The sequence below is a fragment of the Ruditapes philippinarum genome, unplaced genomic scaffold (assembly GCF_026571515.1).
Source record: "Ruditapes philippinarum isolate M1 unplaced genomic scaffold, ASM2657151v2 ctg1731_1_1_1_1, whole genome shotgun sequence".
Taxonomy (NCBI): Eukaryota; Metazoa; Mollusca; class Bivalvia; order Venerida; family Veneridae; genus Ruditapes; species Ruditapes philippinarum.
In genome coordinates this window covers 60842-78618 of record NW_026863488.1, presented here as the reverse complement: position 1 = coordinate 78618, position 17777 = coordinate 60842, and the positions used below count along the sequence as shown (strand labels likewise).

Here is a 17777-nt window from a genome sequence, read left to right as displayed (position 1 = left end):
CAAGGAGGCACTTACATTATAATATGTACAATTTCAATCGAAAGACAATCAAAATATATTTAAAGTGTCGTCATATTTCAATTAGAACTGTGCCTCATTATGACAGAACCTTTCCATGTTTTATTAAAGTATCGATCCATATTTTCCTCCTATAATACCCGTGTCGTGTTTTCGAAACTCTTCTTTTTTGCAGTATGAGAGTTGAATATTTTTGCTACCAACGCTTTTGTTGAATGCTGTTGCGTAGTTTTAGCATGTTTTCCATCAATACTAAGTGTAGAGTCATTGTTATTGTTCTTTCAAAGCATACCATTTCGAATTGAAACATTTAAAAACTGTTAAGTATTATTTTAAAAGATCGCATTTCGTTAGTTGATATCTTTCTCCAGGCGTCATTATTTAGACAATACTTATGCTGTAAGTTATGTTTAAAACTTCAATACCAGCAACAATCGGAATTGTTTTAATATATGAGTATCAGGGGAAGTCATTCATGAAAAAATATGTTGAACACAAACACATTCGTAGAGAATTTTGACAGGAAGAAGTAGTGGCTTTTGGAAATGCCAGCTACAGTTAGTTGTCATATTAATATATATCATCCCCGCTAATCGATCGGCACTGAAGCAGTAGAACCTTCATATATTTGATAAGGAACCTTTATAGATCATTAATTATTTACGATCTTGTCATTAGCTTATTGTAAGATTGTCGTCTGCTAATTGTAAAATTAAACGGTGAACAAGTACTTTACATTTTACTGATTCATTAACGGTCGAACAAATAGACGTTTATGACATCTACTCACGATTTCGAAAACTTTAATATCAATGGAGAGAAAGGATTGAGGTCAGAGCTGTGTGTGTTTAGAAATGAGCTCAGGCGTTGTTACTGTAAAAAAAAACATTCAGCTCACATACCTAAAACAATTAAATGATCATTTATTGAATCAAGTATTGTTGAAAGAATTATAGAGGAATCAATAGATAAAATGCATTTATAAGTTTGTTTTAAACGCCCATTTCGTCATTTTTTCCGAGAGCAGCATAATGAACCATTTTCCTTCTATTTCATTCACTATACATATATATCTACATAGTTCATATGTACATAGTCTAGGAGGCAGATTTTTTTCCTGTCAAATCAATAAATCACTTTTGATGGTATATTTTAAACTGTCTAAAATATATCATTAAAATTACCATGACAACGAAAATGAAGTTTACGACAAACACTGTAAGACAATACAGACAAACATACGTCCGTGTCAGGTTACCAAGGAGGTTTTTCCCGTTTTCAAAGAATACATGTATAATATCATTATTATAAAAACTAATTCCTGACGCTAGAAATGTATCCGTTGGGTGCGATATATAAAAAATCAAACGGAAATTAAATATAAAACTTTCTTGACTATCTTCATAAAATGACAATAAGTTTATTGATTTATTTTCTTTAAGATTTCAATACTTTTCGTTATTTCATATTGGTAAAATTGTCATACTGTGGCAAAACATTTTTTTTTTCTGTTTTATTTGATGTTTAAAACTAGTTTTATCAGAAGTTTATGTCGCACGTGAATTTGCAATAAAGAATTATCTAGTGAAAAAAGCGATGATAGTTTTCACGTGACTCCACTGACGCCAAAACCCAAAGGCTAATGCTTTGGAAAAAAATCTTTAATTATTTCCTGTACTTACCGGTTTGAAGCTGAATGATTTTTTTAAACCTCGTAGCACTGTTAGAATTATTACTTTAGCACTGCATATCTCTATGGAACTTTCCAGTTGTTTTGCAGTCAACTTTTCTAGCTATATGTCAGTTACTTACAACAAAACCATTTGCTCTTGTGTATAACATCTCATTCGGTGTCTATGCAATATTGCAATGTAGCAATTTGATAGCCAGTCAGTCAATTTGCACTATTGAGTCCATCGAATGTGACCTTGAACTGACGTAACATACAACGGATAAGACTGTTAAGGCACCTACAATGAAATTAAAGTGTCTAAAATGTGTCTTAGAATAGCCCTAGTTGGTAGCGACAGATATTAAGTTCAATACTTTGCATATACCTGTATAAAGCATGTTTTACGTTTTTGTATTTTCTGATCGCAAGATCAGTAAATACAAAGCTAACATCCACGGTCTAACACAAAATTTCCTAACAGACCTAACAACGCAAAGTAGTTCTCACTCAAAACTGCTTAAAAAACAGCAATTTAAAAGAAAAAAATAATTTTTAATGTAGGCATTTAACGAATTACAGTGCATTAAAGGTTTAGATTAGTCAATAGAAATATGAGGTTACAATCACAAATTTCGCGGATGAATATCTTTTTTACCCAATGAAAAATGTTCGGCTATTTTCGTAAATCATGAATGCACAATGACAAACTACGCGGATGAATATCATTTTAATCAATGAAAATGCTATGTTTAGCTATGTCGATTACCGAATACTCCAGATAAATCTGACTGTCGAGTAGTGGAATATATACATGTCGGACTGTTTTGGCGCTAAATTATTTTCATCAGTGTTAAACAACAGGTTTATCGTGAACAAAATACCTCGAAATAAGTAAGGATTACAAACACGAAATGGAAATACACCCATAAACACTTTTTATATGAACTACGTAAATAACCGAGGTATATCAAGTGAAAAATACGAGTTGTTTCCCTTATCTTCGAGTAAAATTGGTATCTCTTACGATAAAACAATACAAATTAAGCCATTTTTAAACCGCTAGTTTGTCCGATTTTAAAAATTATTACATCAATGAAAAGCTTAGGATCTTAGCTTTGTCACAGTATATAATTTTACATATCTTTTGACACCAAAGTATTTAAATTAACTGTTAAACCTACCATATGTCAGCCCATTTTACAAACGATTTATACAGTGAGATACGCAACCGGTTATCTTTACTCGAAAACTTACTCATAAGAATAGCCTGTCGTCTGCTAGTATCGGTATTTAGAATTACAATGCATTTGCTTTTATTCAAGCTACATACGTATTTATTCAACGTGGTTCAGAGGTAGCGCGCTCGTTTAAAGTGTGAGAGGCCTAAGGTTAAAATCCTAGTTGAGGCATTTTTTTTCTTTTGAAGTGTCTTTTTTAAGGAAGTAGTCACGATATGCAAGGATAAAGTGTGGCTGTCATAAAAAATGAAAAATGATTTTTTGATGCAACTCTAGGTATGCAAAATTCCATGAATTATATAGAGGATATTGAATGAGTGTAAGTTCAATACTGAATTTATTGCACGAGTTGAATAAAATTATATTATGCGAGCCTCTGGCGAGCATAATATTATTTTATTCAACGAGTGCAATAAATTCAGTAATGAACTTACACAAATTTAATATTCTATTTATCACATACCCAAAAATAAAGACCGTTTAAAGTGAAATTAACAATTTTTCATTGACGCGCCTGTAGTATAACGCTAACATTTAGCGCGTCTTTACACTATGTTTGTATAACGCTAATGACTTCACGTCAAAATATATGCACGGCCGTGCAATACCATATTTACGGAGTCGCAAAATCTGCACGGGTGTGTGATAAGTATCAATCTCAAACTGTTCTAAAAAAGAAATCTAAACGCAGTCGCTGCGTAAGATGAATTATAGTATATAACAGGAAAATACATACAGATAGTCAGTGTGATTTAGATTGCAAAGATCAGAAAATACCACAGAGCTTGCAGCCCTTTGATTATACATGTAAAGATAAAAGAATGAAAAGTCGATACAATTGATAATGTTACAATATTTTATCTATACCAAATGCACATGTATGTATCTACTTTATACAAAAACTTTGATTAATTTTTCAACTTTCAGTTACCTGTTCCGGACAAGTTGTTTAATATTACTGACCATGAAATGTCCGAGATGTTGTTTGCAAACCTCAGGCAACTTCTAGCACAATGTGAGGTAAGTACCCAGTGTTTATATGTGACGTCATTTCCTGTCATTGATGTAATGAAGAACGCATGCAAAGGCATACTTATTATGAAACTTTTGCTTTTAAAAAAGCAAGCCCCTTGTGTACGAGGGGTTGCCTTAAAATGTTGAGGCCACCGTTTATCCCTGCGTGACTAAATTAGTTCAAATTACTGTAGTTATTCGTCTCTGAGCTCCAGCAGGTAAGATGGTTTTGACCCCACGTGTTGCTTTGAAGTTTGTAACGCCAGAGGTTAGCCAAAATCGTCTTTCCTATCATTTTTCCTGTTTCGGCGTAATATGACCTGCAATGTGTTTGTGCGCTGTTAAACCATATAAACAAACAAAGCAAGGTTAATAAATAAACAATTAATGCAATAAAGCTAGCGTTAGGCACTAGCAATCGACCTTAGATACGTAAATTGTGTCAAAATTCACAAAAAAAATACCTTTATCAATTCGTAACGAGGTAGAATTATAGTAACTTTTATGACATTTTTTTTTCTCTTGAGGAGTATATCTTTAAAGCTTTATGAGGGGAAAGACTGAATAAATAAAAGTAGATTTGCTTTGAGCTTTTTATCTTTACCTTACTTTGTTACATAGCATATTTGAATATCATTCAATTAGTTTCCGTCAGGGGTGTCTGTTTCTTAAGCATTGGAGAATTTAAGTGAAAGTGTTTTGAATATTTTAAGACCATATATGATAGGACAATCAAATGAATAATGTCGGCAAGATTTGTGTGATTCGGTCTCCTGTCATGTATTTCGTCATTGTTAATTTGTTAATATTTTGTTATCATCATAGTTTTATAAATTTATAAATACACATACACATGTTTCCATACATGTGCCACCTAGCCTATTTATCCGAAATTTTATGTTTCCGATCTTTTGCTACTTAAACGTTATCTTATACTCTCACGTTAAAGCTATTTATATTTCAGGCATTGCGAGAAGATAGACAGGAAACTTCAATGAAAATAACATTTAGACCATTTAAACCTCTGGACTCCGATTCTACTGTAAGTAGTCTAATTAAAAATTTAAAACTGATTCTAAATTGTTTTGTGCAAAGTGATTGTTTACAATATGTAAGAGTATTCTGAAGCCTTTTGAACATATTTAAAACCTAACCTGAATTTCACTTTGAGTTAGATTTCTTGATAGTTTAAAAGAAAGCTGTTGCCGCTCTAGGAAATCCTTTTTATTCCATCTAAACTTATAACTGTGCAAACGCATATATATTATAATTTCTTAATTTTAGGTCAACCTCCAAAATGACATTCGAGCAAAAATCAACAGTAATCGCTACAAAGAAGCTGTAAGTATTTCTTTTTGCAACCTTAGTTGTGATATTAAGATTAAATTAATGATTTTTTGCACAATGTTTTCGTTATTGAGATTGAGGTTGCCTAACATATATGTTTTAATATTAACAGTATCATTTAAAACTCTATACTCTTCCATTATAAACATGATATTAAAAAATAAAGAAAATGTGTTTAACGTTACCATATTATATATGTATAGATATATGAAAGTATGCCAGGAAAAAGTTATTTTTGAACGACTTATTTAAATGTACTGTGTCCTCTTTTCTATTATTTTCTAAACATTGATTCAGTGTTTTTTTCCCTTGTACTATTTCATATATTGAAAAATAACTTGTTTTATTGTGTTTTTATCAGATTGAAGAATCTAAAAGAGGAATTGAGATGGCACTAGAAGGAATTCGATATTACACAACATATGATAGACAATATCTCTGGTGAGATAACATTTTATTAAATTGATGTTATTATCATCAGTTCTCTGAGACTTTGCTGGAAATGTATTGCAACATAAATTTGATCGTTTTCATATTTTACACTTTTATAGCCATTTAATTCAAAAGGTATACAGGTTTTTAGAAAACATGTAAAAATGTTATAATATTTACAAAGTGGCACTTGTTTATGTAAAGTTTTAAACCATGATGCAAGATTGTCTGTTCGATAAATAAATATTGTTACATTTTGAATATTTAAAATTTAAGGAGCTACAGTGGAACCTCTGATGAGCGACCCTCTATAGAGCCGTTATTTCTTTAACACATCAATAATAGAATATTCCATAATATTTCAACCTCTTTTTAGCATCACCTGTCAGCAACAACCGAAAAAACATGTCATATAATTGGTGCCAATGCTGTATTTGTTTGTGTGAGAAACTCATTGTTAGACTAAACAAATTTCCGTCCACTCATTTAAGGTTTAACATCGTCAGTGCGTATGTTGGCTGGATGATTTATCTTGTGAGTCTAGTGTATGAAGACCACAGTGGGTTGTCTACATCTGGACAGGGGCCACAACTCTCGAGGAGATATAAGGGGCTCATAATTGGATTTTTCAGTGCTATAAGCGTCATAAGTTTCTTAGTTTTATACAGTAAGTAATTTAATGATTTTCTATGCATTTCATGAAAATTAATGATGAGAAATATTGAATTGAAGAAAGGAAACTTAAAATTTTATTTTGCTTATTTTGATTAAGTTATGGAGTATTTTACTTTAAAGTAATTGTTTGACATTCATCTAAGATAAAAAAAAAACACTGAGTACTGTTTCGATATCGAAAGTTTGAAATACTTTTGTATTAAAATTTATATATAAACAATTTTATTTCGGAACTTTATACCGAAACTAAGCTATTTTTTATATTCAATACCGCTTTCAATTAAGCATGTGATAAATATTAAAAGTTTGAAAAAAAACACACAAAAAAAAACAAAAAACATTTTTGTAAAAATTATGTAAAAGGAAAGTACAGGAGTTTTGAAAACTGCACATTGTTCTAATTTAAGACTTTATTATTTGAATATTCTGCAAAAATAAAAACTTTTAATTTGTTTTTCTTTCAGTACAATCCACAACTTGGACTCATTATTTCTTCGTTTTGTTACCGTGTCCTATATGGATGGCTGTATTTTTAAGGTGAGTGATTAATAAATTCATATTTAGCTAATATATAACAGTGCATTTGATTGGCTGTATGTCAGGTGACACATTTATTCATTTTTAACAAAATATCTGATTGGTTGATTCCGTATAAAACTACCACCAATGACGTTAATGTTTACAAAGAAAAGTCTTTAAAATTTCAATAATTATTTGAATGCAAAAGTTACAAGTCATATTTTGAAGACAAACATCTGGATTTTAACAAGAATATTGTTTTTATTTCAGATTTGATATATTAAAGCAGATAACAAGTGTATTATCCACTGTTAAAACATTATTTCCTGATCTTTTGCTGACATTTGTTTGCCTAGAAATTATAGTAAGTGTATAATACTCACAATATTCATTAAAACTATCTTATTGTTAAAATGTGAATATGGTGGGACCTGTGAGTGATTTAGGTCTTATACCTCAGCACATGGAGTTTGTTCATGTTGGGGCGTCATTCTGCTTGCCTACGAAAGGTCAATGATTCTACTCGGGTGTCCGCTTGTCCTGAAATAATGCACAGATTGGGCACCTGGCGTTTTCCTTGTCAAAATGAAGCTGAAAAGTCTCACATGAACTTAACAGTGCCGATGTGACTTAAAATTTAGCAAAAAAAAAAAAAAAAAAAAAAAAAAAAAAAAAAACACTAAAACGTTTAAATTATATCCTGCTTAAATTGTGTACTGGGCCTGTTCTACTATCATAAGATTTTTGATCTGATTGACCAGTCAACGATGTTGGTGGCGTATACGTTAGTCTGCAATAAAGGTATGTAGCATAGGCCTGTATCAAATATGCAAAGACGGTGACATAGACCTGTGGCAAAGGTTTGGGGCATAGGTCTGTAGCAAAATGTTGCAGTATATCTTGTGGCATAGATCTGTGGCATGGGCTTGTGTCATATGCCGGTAGCAAAGGCCTGTGGCAAAGATCTGTCGTTATACGGCTTGTACTCAGGTATGAACGATTGAATTTTAAAATTCATTTACCTTAATTACACAACAAAAGACAACTGTTCTTCTATGTGTACACCACCCAAACGCACATGACTTCTTTTCATATTTAACTTGTTTTAATTTCAGCTGATGGGCTTTTATTATCGAGAGGCAATATCATTTGGACTTGTACTTTTTGCTGCGTGGCCCTGGGTGTTTAAAAAAGATGAAATTGAAAGAGTAAGTAGTCTGCTATACAGTGTGGTATTTATTAATATACAAAATAATGATTTCATTTTGCTTCATCTGATCTTTGTATTAGACTTTATGTATTCCCATTTCATTTGATAGCGAAAAAACATGTTTGAAGTTGTGGTATCAATATTTTTTTACTGAAAGTATTATATATTTATTACTCTGTGCTAAATACAACATCATTGATAGATGTTTTTCAACGGGCGGCAACATTTCATATAATTATGTCACATCCTCAGAAATGAATACATATATGCTTCTACAGAAGAAACAAACATATGTTTTAGAATGTTGTAATAATGAATTAAGAGGATACTTAATACTTGGACAGGGTAGCACTGAAAGTGAAATATTATTTCATAAAAGTAGCTAAATATAAACAAGGTGGTATTTTGACTACACAATAATAGTTCACTGTACTAATTGCCTGATTATATGTCAGCTATGTGTATACATAATGGAGTATCAACAAAATATTAACTTGCATATGTCACATATTCGTATTTATAATTTTCTATCAAATACGTTGTTGTTGTTTTTGTCTTGCATATTAATGGAAATCAGTATGATGGCCACCCATGGGAACATAATTGTTTTATCGTAAAGCCGATGTTTTGATCGGTTTATATTGAATGCTTTGATACGTTTGATGTTGAACAGCAAATATAGAGAGAAAGTAAACATCAGTTGTCATGTGATACTGTCTATCAGATGGAATATGCATTAATTTGGGGACACATAAATGCAAAAATATCTAAATTGTCTCTGTGGAAAATAATAGAATACAAAAATCTAGACAACATCACTTTTACCATTAGATTGTTTTTCCGTATAAAATTGTAGAATATGATTGTGTTTTGCACAAATGCCTGAGTATCAAGTTTTATTTCTAGTTTTAAGTTCAAGGAATAGGCTTTTATCTGTTATTTGCTCATAGTCCAAATGATTTTTTTTCTTTATTCTCTAACCGAAATTTCTTCGAATGTTTGACCCTTTTGTATTGAAGTATCCCCCCATGGGAATGTTCACAGAGTAGTTTAACATTATACCAATAAAACACTTCTTTTAATGAGGACCAATGAAAGTATGTTTATTTATAGTCGACCAATGACTAAAAGGTCTTTATACAAAAGACCAATTGAAATGATTTTATTTATAGAAACCAATTTGAATAAGTTTATATATAGATTGCACAATTTAAATTTCTGTATATTTTTTCAGCGTATTCTTATACATTGGTCTGTATCATGCCTCACTGTTGCCTTCTTCCCAGCTATTCCTACAGGGACCAGAGAGCTTAATTTTAATTTAGTGTGAGTATATTGATTTTTTGTTATTAAAATGTCAAAAAGAGTTGTTTAAACACATTAAAACAGTTTTTTTAAAAGATAGTAAGTAAAAAATACTACATTATTCTAAAGGAGGTAACTCTTTAAATTGAATGAATTGAATAGGTAGTTAATGTTTTATTTTGTTTGGGTGGGTGGGGGTGTTTTTAACGGTAATGTAATTATTATCAGCATACTCTGTGTCTTGTGAAAACGGTTTAAAAATAGCGATCGTTTTTTCAGTTATCTTCATATGTGTGTACTCATTTTATACAGAAATATAAAAAAGGAATATACTGTGTCTATACTTACAATGATGTATTTTTATTTCAGTGTTTTAGGTGGCTTAGTCGCCATTGCAATCGCTTGCTTTATTGTAAAGACGTAAGTATTAGCTTTGATACTTATATAATTGTTTTGGTTATTAAAATTTGAACTTTTTTATAACGTCAATTCAAGATTATTGTGGTTGTTCATATGACATGAAATTGCGATGTAACTCTATTTATAATTTGAATATCTTCAAATATTCGATGTATTCATTCAAAAGATGGAAACAAAACTTACAGCTTCATGTATTTGTAACTGTCAACAAGAATATTCTATCATTAATAACATTTTTTTGTTTCTTTTCAGATTTGCCACAAGACAATTAGCAAAACGGAAACTGTTTCTCATATTTGGTTTCCAGGTAAGCGACGCAGCGTTTCAGTTAATTGTCATTTCTGAGTAATATGGAATAATTTTACATACATTGAAGCAGATGCAATGTTCGTGTTAAATTGCAGATATATATCGGCTCTCAGGGGATACATTGCACTAATATTTTATTCCTAGATTATTTTTCTATATCATTTTGATGTAAAGTGTTTCTGAAATATATTCTGATTTGATCTTGCTTAATGCAAATAAAGAGATTGTGTTTTATTTAGATTATTATATTTTGTAATGGAAATTAATGATTTTTAAAAGTTGTAGTATAGGGTTAAACAGGTACAGTACAAAAAGTAATGGGCGATTTCTATGTCATGAAAAAAGGTGTTATTGCCAAGTATGGTTTACATAATCGCTTAATATATATTATTAAGTATTATTATTGAATTGAATTGAATAATAGCTTAGCATAGAGAAAGAACTAACCTTTGTTAACTTGATATAATTCTTTCTTTATCATTTTTGCATTATATGCAGAGTCAAATGAAGATTTCCGAAAAAGTAACCATAGCAAGGGAAGGAATGACGGGTTTTATTTCTTTTAATGTTATTCAGACATTGCAAATTTGTTTGTTTATTTTCAGATATTTATTTTAGCAGTTTCTATATTTATTATGAGACATACAGCAGAAATGGCAGCTACAAATAGAAGAACACCATTAATAAGCCAAACTCTTAGTTGGTTATTTTTAGGTTCGTACCAAGTATTATCGCACCATTTTGTACCGTAACATTTATTTTCGATTTATACATAAAATGGCATAAAGCAGGTTTTGTGCTTCCCTCCGGATAAGAAAATGCAGGACTCCTGTTCCAAATGAACAAACAAGCAATTGCATAAATGACTCAGTTTGAAAGATAGCCTATTAACTGAGGAATATTATTTCTGATGTCCGGCGATGGCTTTTGTATACATGTAAAAATCTTATTGTAAAGAAATGTAAACAGGTGTTGTATTAATTATCAAATATACTAATTAAATTTATTTATTAAAAGTAAAAAATGTATATATATACGAAAAATATGTCAAAAGTAAACTATTAATAATGCATGTTCCTGTATTTTTCAGGTTTAGGAATAATTGAACCATTTTTGGTAACCACAGACATCAGATGTCGGCTTTTCTCTATAGCTCTAGCGTGGATGTCACCTTTTATACTTTTTAGTATTTCATATCCTTTTTTTGTGTTGATCCGGAAGTGATGTCACCGGAAATGATGTCATTGACATTAATTAAGATAAGATAAGATAATTGTTTATTATAGTGACATATGCAATGAACATTTACACAGTACAATACATTTTAACAAAAAGTTATGCACCCGGCCCAATGGACCTATTAGTCACCTTTTATAATAAATAGCATTATATGACAGATAACGCGAGGGAAATTGTTATGGTAAATCAACACCGAATTATAAATATGAAAGTATGCACATACTAGTATAACAAAAAGTATTTAAGTGAGACATCATTTTTGTTGAAATGCAAAACCTAAATTATTTTCATAATTTAAGAGTAAAGTATACTTCGTCTAAACAAGTAAGCTTTCATTATATATTTGGCTGTCTTTCTTATGTGATCAGCCATCAACACACGTACTTTTTCAGAAATGGTTAATTATGTACAAGCATAATTAAAACCATAACATTTGATTACAATATAAACTTAACAACAGCAGGTTTCAAGTGCCATACGGCAGCTATAAAACAGTGCCTCGTACTTCACTTCAGTGTTGTTATATTTTTCTGGTCCTTCTGATAAATGACCTATTTAATTGCTTTTTTTCAATTTATTTATTAAACAGTTCCCTTTGATAAAATGTGTTCCATTTATATACCATTTGAAATGGTTTCAATTAATGATTATTACCGTATCATTAAGAAATAATCAAAAGACAGGTTTATATAACATTAAATAATGGCATCATAATTATCTCAATTCATTCTTCTTTTAAAGAAAAGCAGACGACGGCTTGTTTCGCTATCATTTGTGTGTCAGTTAGAATATACAGCCATATATCAGATACTGTATTCTCATCAAAAACTTTATTTCCCCTGACATACGATATTTCGCCCACGTTTGATAACTTGATAAAAATGACCTTAGATTTTTATGACATGAAATGATTCTTGGAAATACTAGATGAATGAACAACATAAAAACACAATATCATTTCCAGATGATACAAGTTTTCTATATATATATTGTTAGATTAGTAAATTATTGGAGTGCAGGTGTACCAAAATCTGTAACAGTTATTCGTAGATTCATTAGATTCACACAAGCGGCACCGGTTTTATATGCAAATAACTATATACTAAATCGGGACATATAACCTGTCAAAATCTTATATAAGTAATAATATTTAGTCCCTCTATTAATGCAAAATATTTACATCCATAAAAACACAGTAAGTAAGTTAGTCACGTGAACTTTGCAACGACAGGAAATTGCACAACTGGTCCATGTACACAATGTTTTGTATTATTGCTTTAACCCTTTTTCTTACATTAGGAAAAACGCAAATATTCTCAATACGGTATATATGCTAACTTGTGTACGCAAAATGGTAAGATAAACTATAGCTTGTTATGAGAAGTAACTAATTTATCACAATTATTGACCTTAACTAATGTTACATATGAATGTTTATTCATGGTTGTTATTTGCTGGCATTTATACATATGGATGCTGATAGAAGCTAGCCTAGTCAATGATTACAAAGAACTACCAACAAAAATTATAGAGAATGGTAACATACCGAATGGCAAAGCAAGCCCCGAACATTCCACGAAATTCGTAAGTTTCAAGGTATTTTTTTACAGTTTTATTTTAGATTGATTTTGTAAGGAGCTGTAAGCTTATAGACACACGTTCTGTAAGTGTGAAGTTACTTACTCAAGGAACCAATGTCTTACCCCTGACGATGTTACATGTATCAATGTGTCTGTAGTTGAAATCCTATTCTTTTGATGTCTTGAAAATGAATATCTATTCTTTAGGCATGCATTTAGCTTGTCTTTCATCTTTATTGAAGGGGCTTTTAAAAAAATTAAAATAAAAACGTAATCTTGTATACCTGAAGAAATATTATGCAGTTATTATCAAAAAATTATTGATTGTTTCTCTGAGAAATTGAACGTTTCAAAAGGGATTTATTTCATTTAATTTTTTACTTTTCTTTTTTACAGCTGGAAAGTTTAGATTTTGCAACTATCTCAAATCAAATTGCCAATGGTAAAAGCCGGCAGGGTCTAGTGCGAGCTGATCTGCGCAGAATATCATACTTCGTATCCTTTTTATTGATCTTAATTCCCGATCGTTTTACGTTTAGTCCACATGGAACACCCATGTGCAAAAAACGCCTTGTAGTGAGATATTGGTGTCAATAATGAAAAATATGTTTGAAATTGGTGGGGGGGGGGGTAAAGGCCACTTTCTGTTATTGATGTTATTAGTTTGACAGCTATTTTATTGCTCTAGAAAAATATTATACGAACTCATCCAGCTCTTATAATAAAATATTGGGGCCTTGCAGTCGTTTTCGTTTATAATAAAACTAGAAAATTACTCCAGAATATTTTCCCAATCATTAAAAAAAAATGACTGCTTGAAATGAAGTTAATTCGATAAAGAAATGTTATACAAGGTAATTTGTTTGGATAAGGCTTGTTTTGAAAATCATTGGAAAATCCTTTCACCAATTTGTAACCAGATAGATTTGCTTTCAAGAGTATATTACTTCATATTGGAGTATTTTGTAATGACATATTCCGACATTTATTCCTTGACTCCTCTTTAGCTGCTCCTGTTGACTGCAGGTTTATTTGGAACAGGAAATCTTGCAAGCGTTAATAGGTGAGATATTTTGTATTTCAAATCTTTTATGAAAATTATTATTCAAATTGGAAAACAACAAAATTTAACTGACTCAATATGTTAATGTTTGAAAATATTCTAAAATTTTAAAGCAAAGCCTTCCACATACGGACAACCTAGCGTCTGACATCTTGATTGCTGCATCCACGTGATCAAAGTTTTTGTCTCACATGACGTGACGTCATGCACACCCGTATATCGGAATAATTATACTGGTTGAACAAAGCCAAAACGGTCCTTTTCGTGTACAATTAGGACAGATTTTTCTTGATTTAAGGACAAATAATGAAGCTTTATCCATTTTACATTAAATTCTGAATTAATAATTGGCATTAAAAAAATGCATGTGTAAATGCAATGTATATATGTATTGTAAGTTATGTCTATGGAATAAATACATGCATATATAACCAAATCTGTCTCCTTTATAAGGAAATCTCTGAGTAGTTTTTCAGGAAATATTTTCTTCTTGTAAAACAATGCATGACACAAGCCTTAACAAAACATCGCTCTGCTACTTCATCTGACATCTGTCCTGCCCACATTTGAAATGTTTATTTCCAAATCTCAATTTAAGAATATAGGTATACAATTGAAATACTTCTCTCTGTTGGTTTGAATGAATTTCGGATGGATATGCCAAAGTTTATTTTAAATAATATGCCATAGTTTATGCGAAAAAATATCATTAAAAATATTGTAAAATCAAAGTTTAGGATTGCACCATTGCGTAAATCCGGATATAGACGACCCGCTTTATAGTGTTTTATTGCTTTTGGTAGTGTATTGCCTTAACTGCTTAAACCGGTGCTGGGGGCAATGACTTATCATTTCCGTCGATGAACAGGTTCAAATCAAACGGATCACGCAACATTTTGTCGTTTTAAGCGTTCTGTCTTTCTTTTATATATGTATTGTTATTTTTTGAGTTATATAACGAGGAGTGTTTACGTGTATTTTTCTTTAAATGCATGACTTGTTCTTTTATAGAGAGATAGCTACTTCTGTTTGTAGATATTTCCGACCTAAATTTGGCGTTTTTGGTCTTTTTCAGTTTTAACCCAGCCAGCGTATATTGTTTTGTAACCGTTGAAAATCCCCCTTTTATGGGGACTCTGATCATTCTGAAGGTAGTTCTGTAAATAGAAAGAACTCCACTTTTCTACTTATGCTTCTAAAGTTTAGTTTAAATTTCACATACATTTTAATGAACGTATCGAAGTCAATTTATTGTTGCGATATTATTTTATACCTTTTAAATAAAGAACAATCACCATTCATATGATTAAAGTATAACTAATGTAATTCCATACTTTGCTCATCAGTCTATGAATAAATTGTGTGGACATTTTAACATATTAGTATGCATACACATACACATGTGTTAGTTTTCGCAGCAAACTAATGTGTACCCATTAAATTACATCTTGCTAAATTTTAAATTTATTCATATCAATGGTGACGTCATAGAGATTTCGTGACATTGAAATCAATTAGCTCATATCTTTAATAATTTTGGCCTAATGTGAAATGACATTGTGGTTTTTAGGGGTAAAAAAAGAAATAATTATATACAAATTGTTGACCTCGGTACGTCCTGTTGTAGAATTTGTATGCTTCTATTACTTAGAGTATTATTTTCTGGGGCCCGTTCGTGCCTGAAATAATGCACGGAGGGGCATCTGAGGTCTTCCTCCACCAGTAAAGCTTGGACCTATACTGTGTCGTTGTGACGTTAAACCCAATTAAACAAACAAACAATAATTATTTTCTGGGTTTTTTCGTGGCATATAAAGACTCGTCTAGGCATACTACTGTATCTTTATTTTGTTTGTTCTCTATAAACGCTTTATATAAGTATATGAAATTCAAACCAAAATTCAATATAACTGTCATTTCTAAATATAATATACATATATTTGTACTTTAATAACGCATTTAACCGGTATTGTTTTTTTTAATTTTTATTCCAAGAAATTTCAAAGTGATAAATTAGCTGTTATATTACTGAAAAGTCTTATCATCCGAAACAATTCAGTCTCTATGTGACAAGACTAACATTTATATATATAAATATATATTTATTCATATCATTAGAGTATACTGTATATTAACCCTTTTTAACACTTAACATGCTCAATTATCTTAAATTTACATGTCCATCTTTCAATCTGGCCAAAAGCATTCATAATTTTTAAGTAAAATTTTAAAACATGCACTGACTGAATAGTGCTCAGTGGAGACCGCAGTCCGACGGCACTCAGGTCGTATAGGTAGATTCAGGTGCCACAAGCCGGGTAAAGTGCTTACTTCTTTATAACACTATGATTTGTATATAAAAATATATTATTTCATTATGAGGCCATTACATTATGATCTTAAAACAAACACATAATCTAGCCCCCTTGTTTGTAAAGCTAGATTATTTTAAAGATAGGATCTTATGAATATATCTAGATATTTGCTGATCTATATTTTATTAGTATAAATAGATTGTATTTAAATAAATTTAGATAGTAATCCGTGTAATTAGGAGGATCGTATAGTTTGGAGACAGATGAAAAGCAAATAAACAAACTTTCATAGTGTCGTCGAATGTTATACATGTATCCGGTAAACCTGTGTATTTTAGCCACTAACATTGCTTGCTTGTAGGGAACTACATAGGGAGTGGCATGTAGATTTGCCAATTCCGTCTGTTCCTCTGTTCATCCCTAGACAGACAAAACGGTGGGATGTGGGGACACCAGTGTCTTATGGACACATTTTTAGTTTTGTTTGATTTTCAGCTATATTTCTTAGACTGAAGAAAGGATTCAAGATTGTTGTTATTTCAAAACATATATAAGTAGCTCGCTCTTAGAATTAGTTCAGTTTGTTCTTTCTTTCACTGCACTTTAAACAATTTTCTATTGGTAGAATACTAACGCATTTGTATCATATTGTTTTCAGTTTTGATCCGGCTGCAGTTTTCTGTTTCTTAACAATTTCAAATCCCCCATTTATGGGATTATTGATTGTTTTAAAGGTAAGCAATTAGGTAATTTTTTTACAATACCCGAACCTTTATAGCTTGATATATAGTAGATATATAAATAATGATATTATAATTTATTAGGATTGAAACTTTTTATAGAAAACATTTATTAGTTATAATTTACTAATTGTAAGCCATTTAACTTGTTCTACTATCTTTAAACAGATTTCAGTTCAAATAACAAATTCCTCGTATCCCACAAATTATTATTATGCGTGAATCATGTGCATTTTTCTTCATATTATATATCTAACATGTTTAATAACATTAAAAAATTAACCTTTGGTTGTTACTCTTCCCCAAATTATGTAGAAGTTAAATACATATGTAATTTCATTTGCGTTAAATCTATGGTGATATTTTATTTAATTTTATTATGAAATTAAATGAACATTTATCCCTTAATAACGTTTTAATTTTTACTAAAGCTTGAATTACACTTAACTAAGTTTCGACTCTTTGTTTATTTTATGTTTGAATTTCAATTACAAAAACATTTTCATTTCATATGAATTCGTGTTTGTATTTTTTTTTCATAAACAAGTCTGTTAAGGCAATTATTCGTGTGCACATTTCATGTTGTAAAAAAGAATATTTCTTAGCCATTATTGTACATACCAAGCAATGTTTATTAAGACATATTTGAGCCGCTCCATGACAAAACCAACATAATTGGTT

At 30.7% G+C, this 17777-nt stretch overlaps 1 protein-coding gene across 1 annotated transcript in view; it reads left to right on the top strand.

The window, feature by feature from the left end:
• Window positions 1–17777, top strand: part of LOC132722209 (GPI ethanolamine phosphate transferase 1-like) — a 43573-nt gene that overhangs the window by 18917 nt on the left and 6879 nt on the right. Inside the window, exons 9-25 of the mRNA XM_060706655.1 lie at window positions 3856–3948; window positions 4907–4984; window positions 5227–5283; window positions 5651–5730; window positions 6213–6388; window positions 6861–6933; window positions 7186–7279; window positions 8031–8123; window positions 9360–9451; window positions 9800–9850; window positions 10103–10157; window positions 10765–10873; window positions 11250–11356; window positions 12827–12982; window positions 13375–13473; window positions 13986–14041; window positions 17015–17090. Of these exons, the coding sequence (XP_060562638.1) occupies window positions 3856–3948; window positions 4907–4984; window positions 5227–5283; window positions 5651–5730; window positions 6213–6388; window positions 6861–6933; window positions 7186–7279; window positions 8031–8123; window positions 9360–9451; window positions 9800–9850; window positions 10103–10157; window positions 10765–10873; window positions 11250–11356; window positions 12827–12982; window positions 13375–13473; window positions 13986–14041; window positions 17015–17090 (1545 nt within the window). The remainder of the gene's footprint in view (window positions 1–3855; window positions 3949–4906; window positions 4985–5226; window positions 5284–5650; window positions 5731–6212; window positions 6389–6860; window positions 6934–7185; window positions 7280–8030; window positions 8124–9359; window positions 9452–9799; window positions 9851–10102; window positions 10158–10764; window positions 10874–11249; window positions 11357–12826; window positions 12983–13374; window positions 13474–13985; window positions 14042–17014; window positions 17091–17777) is intronic.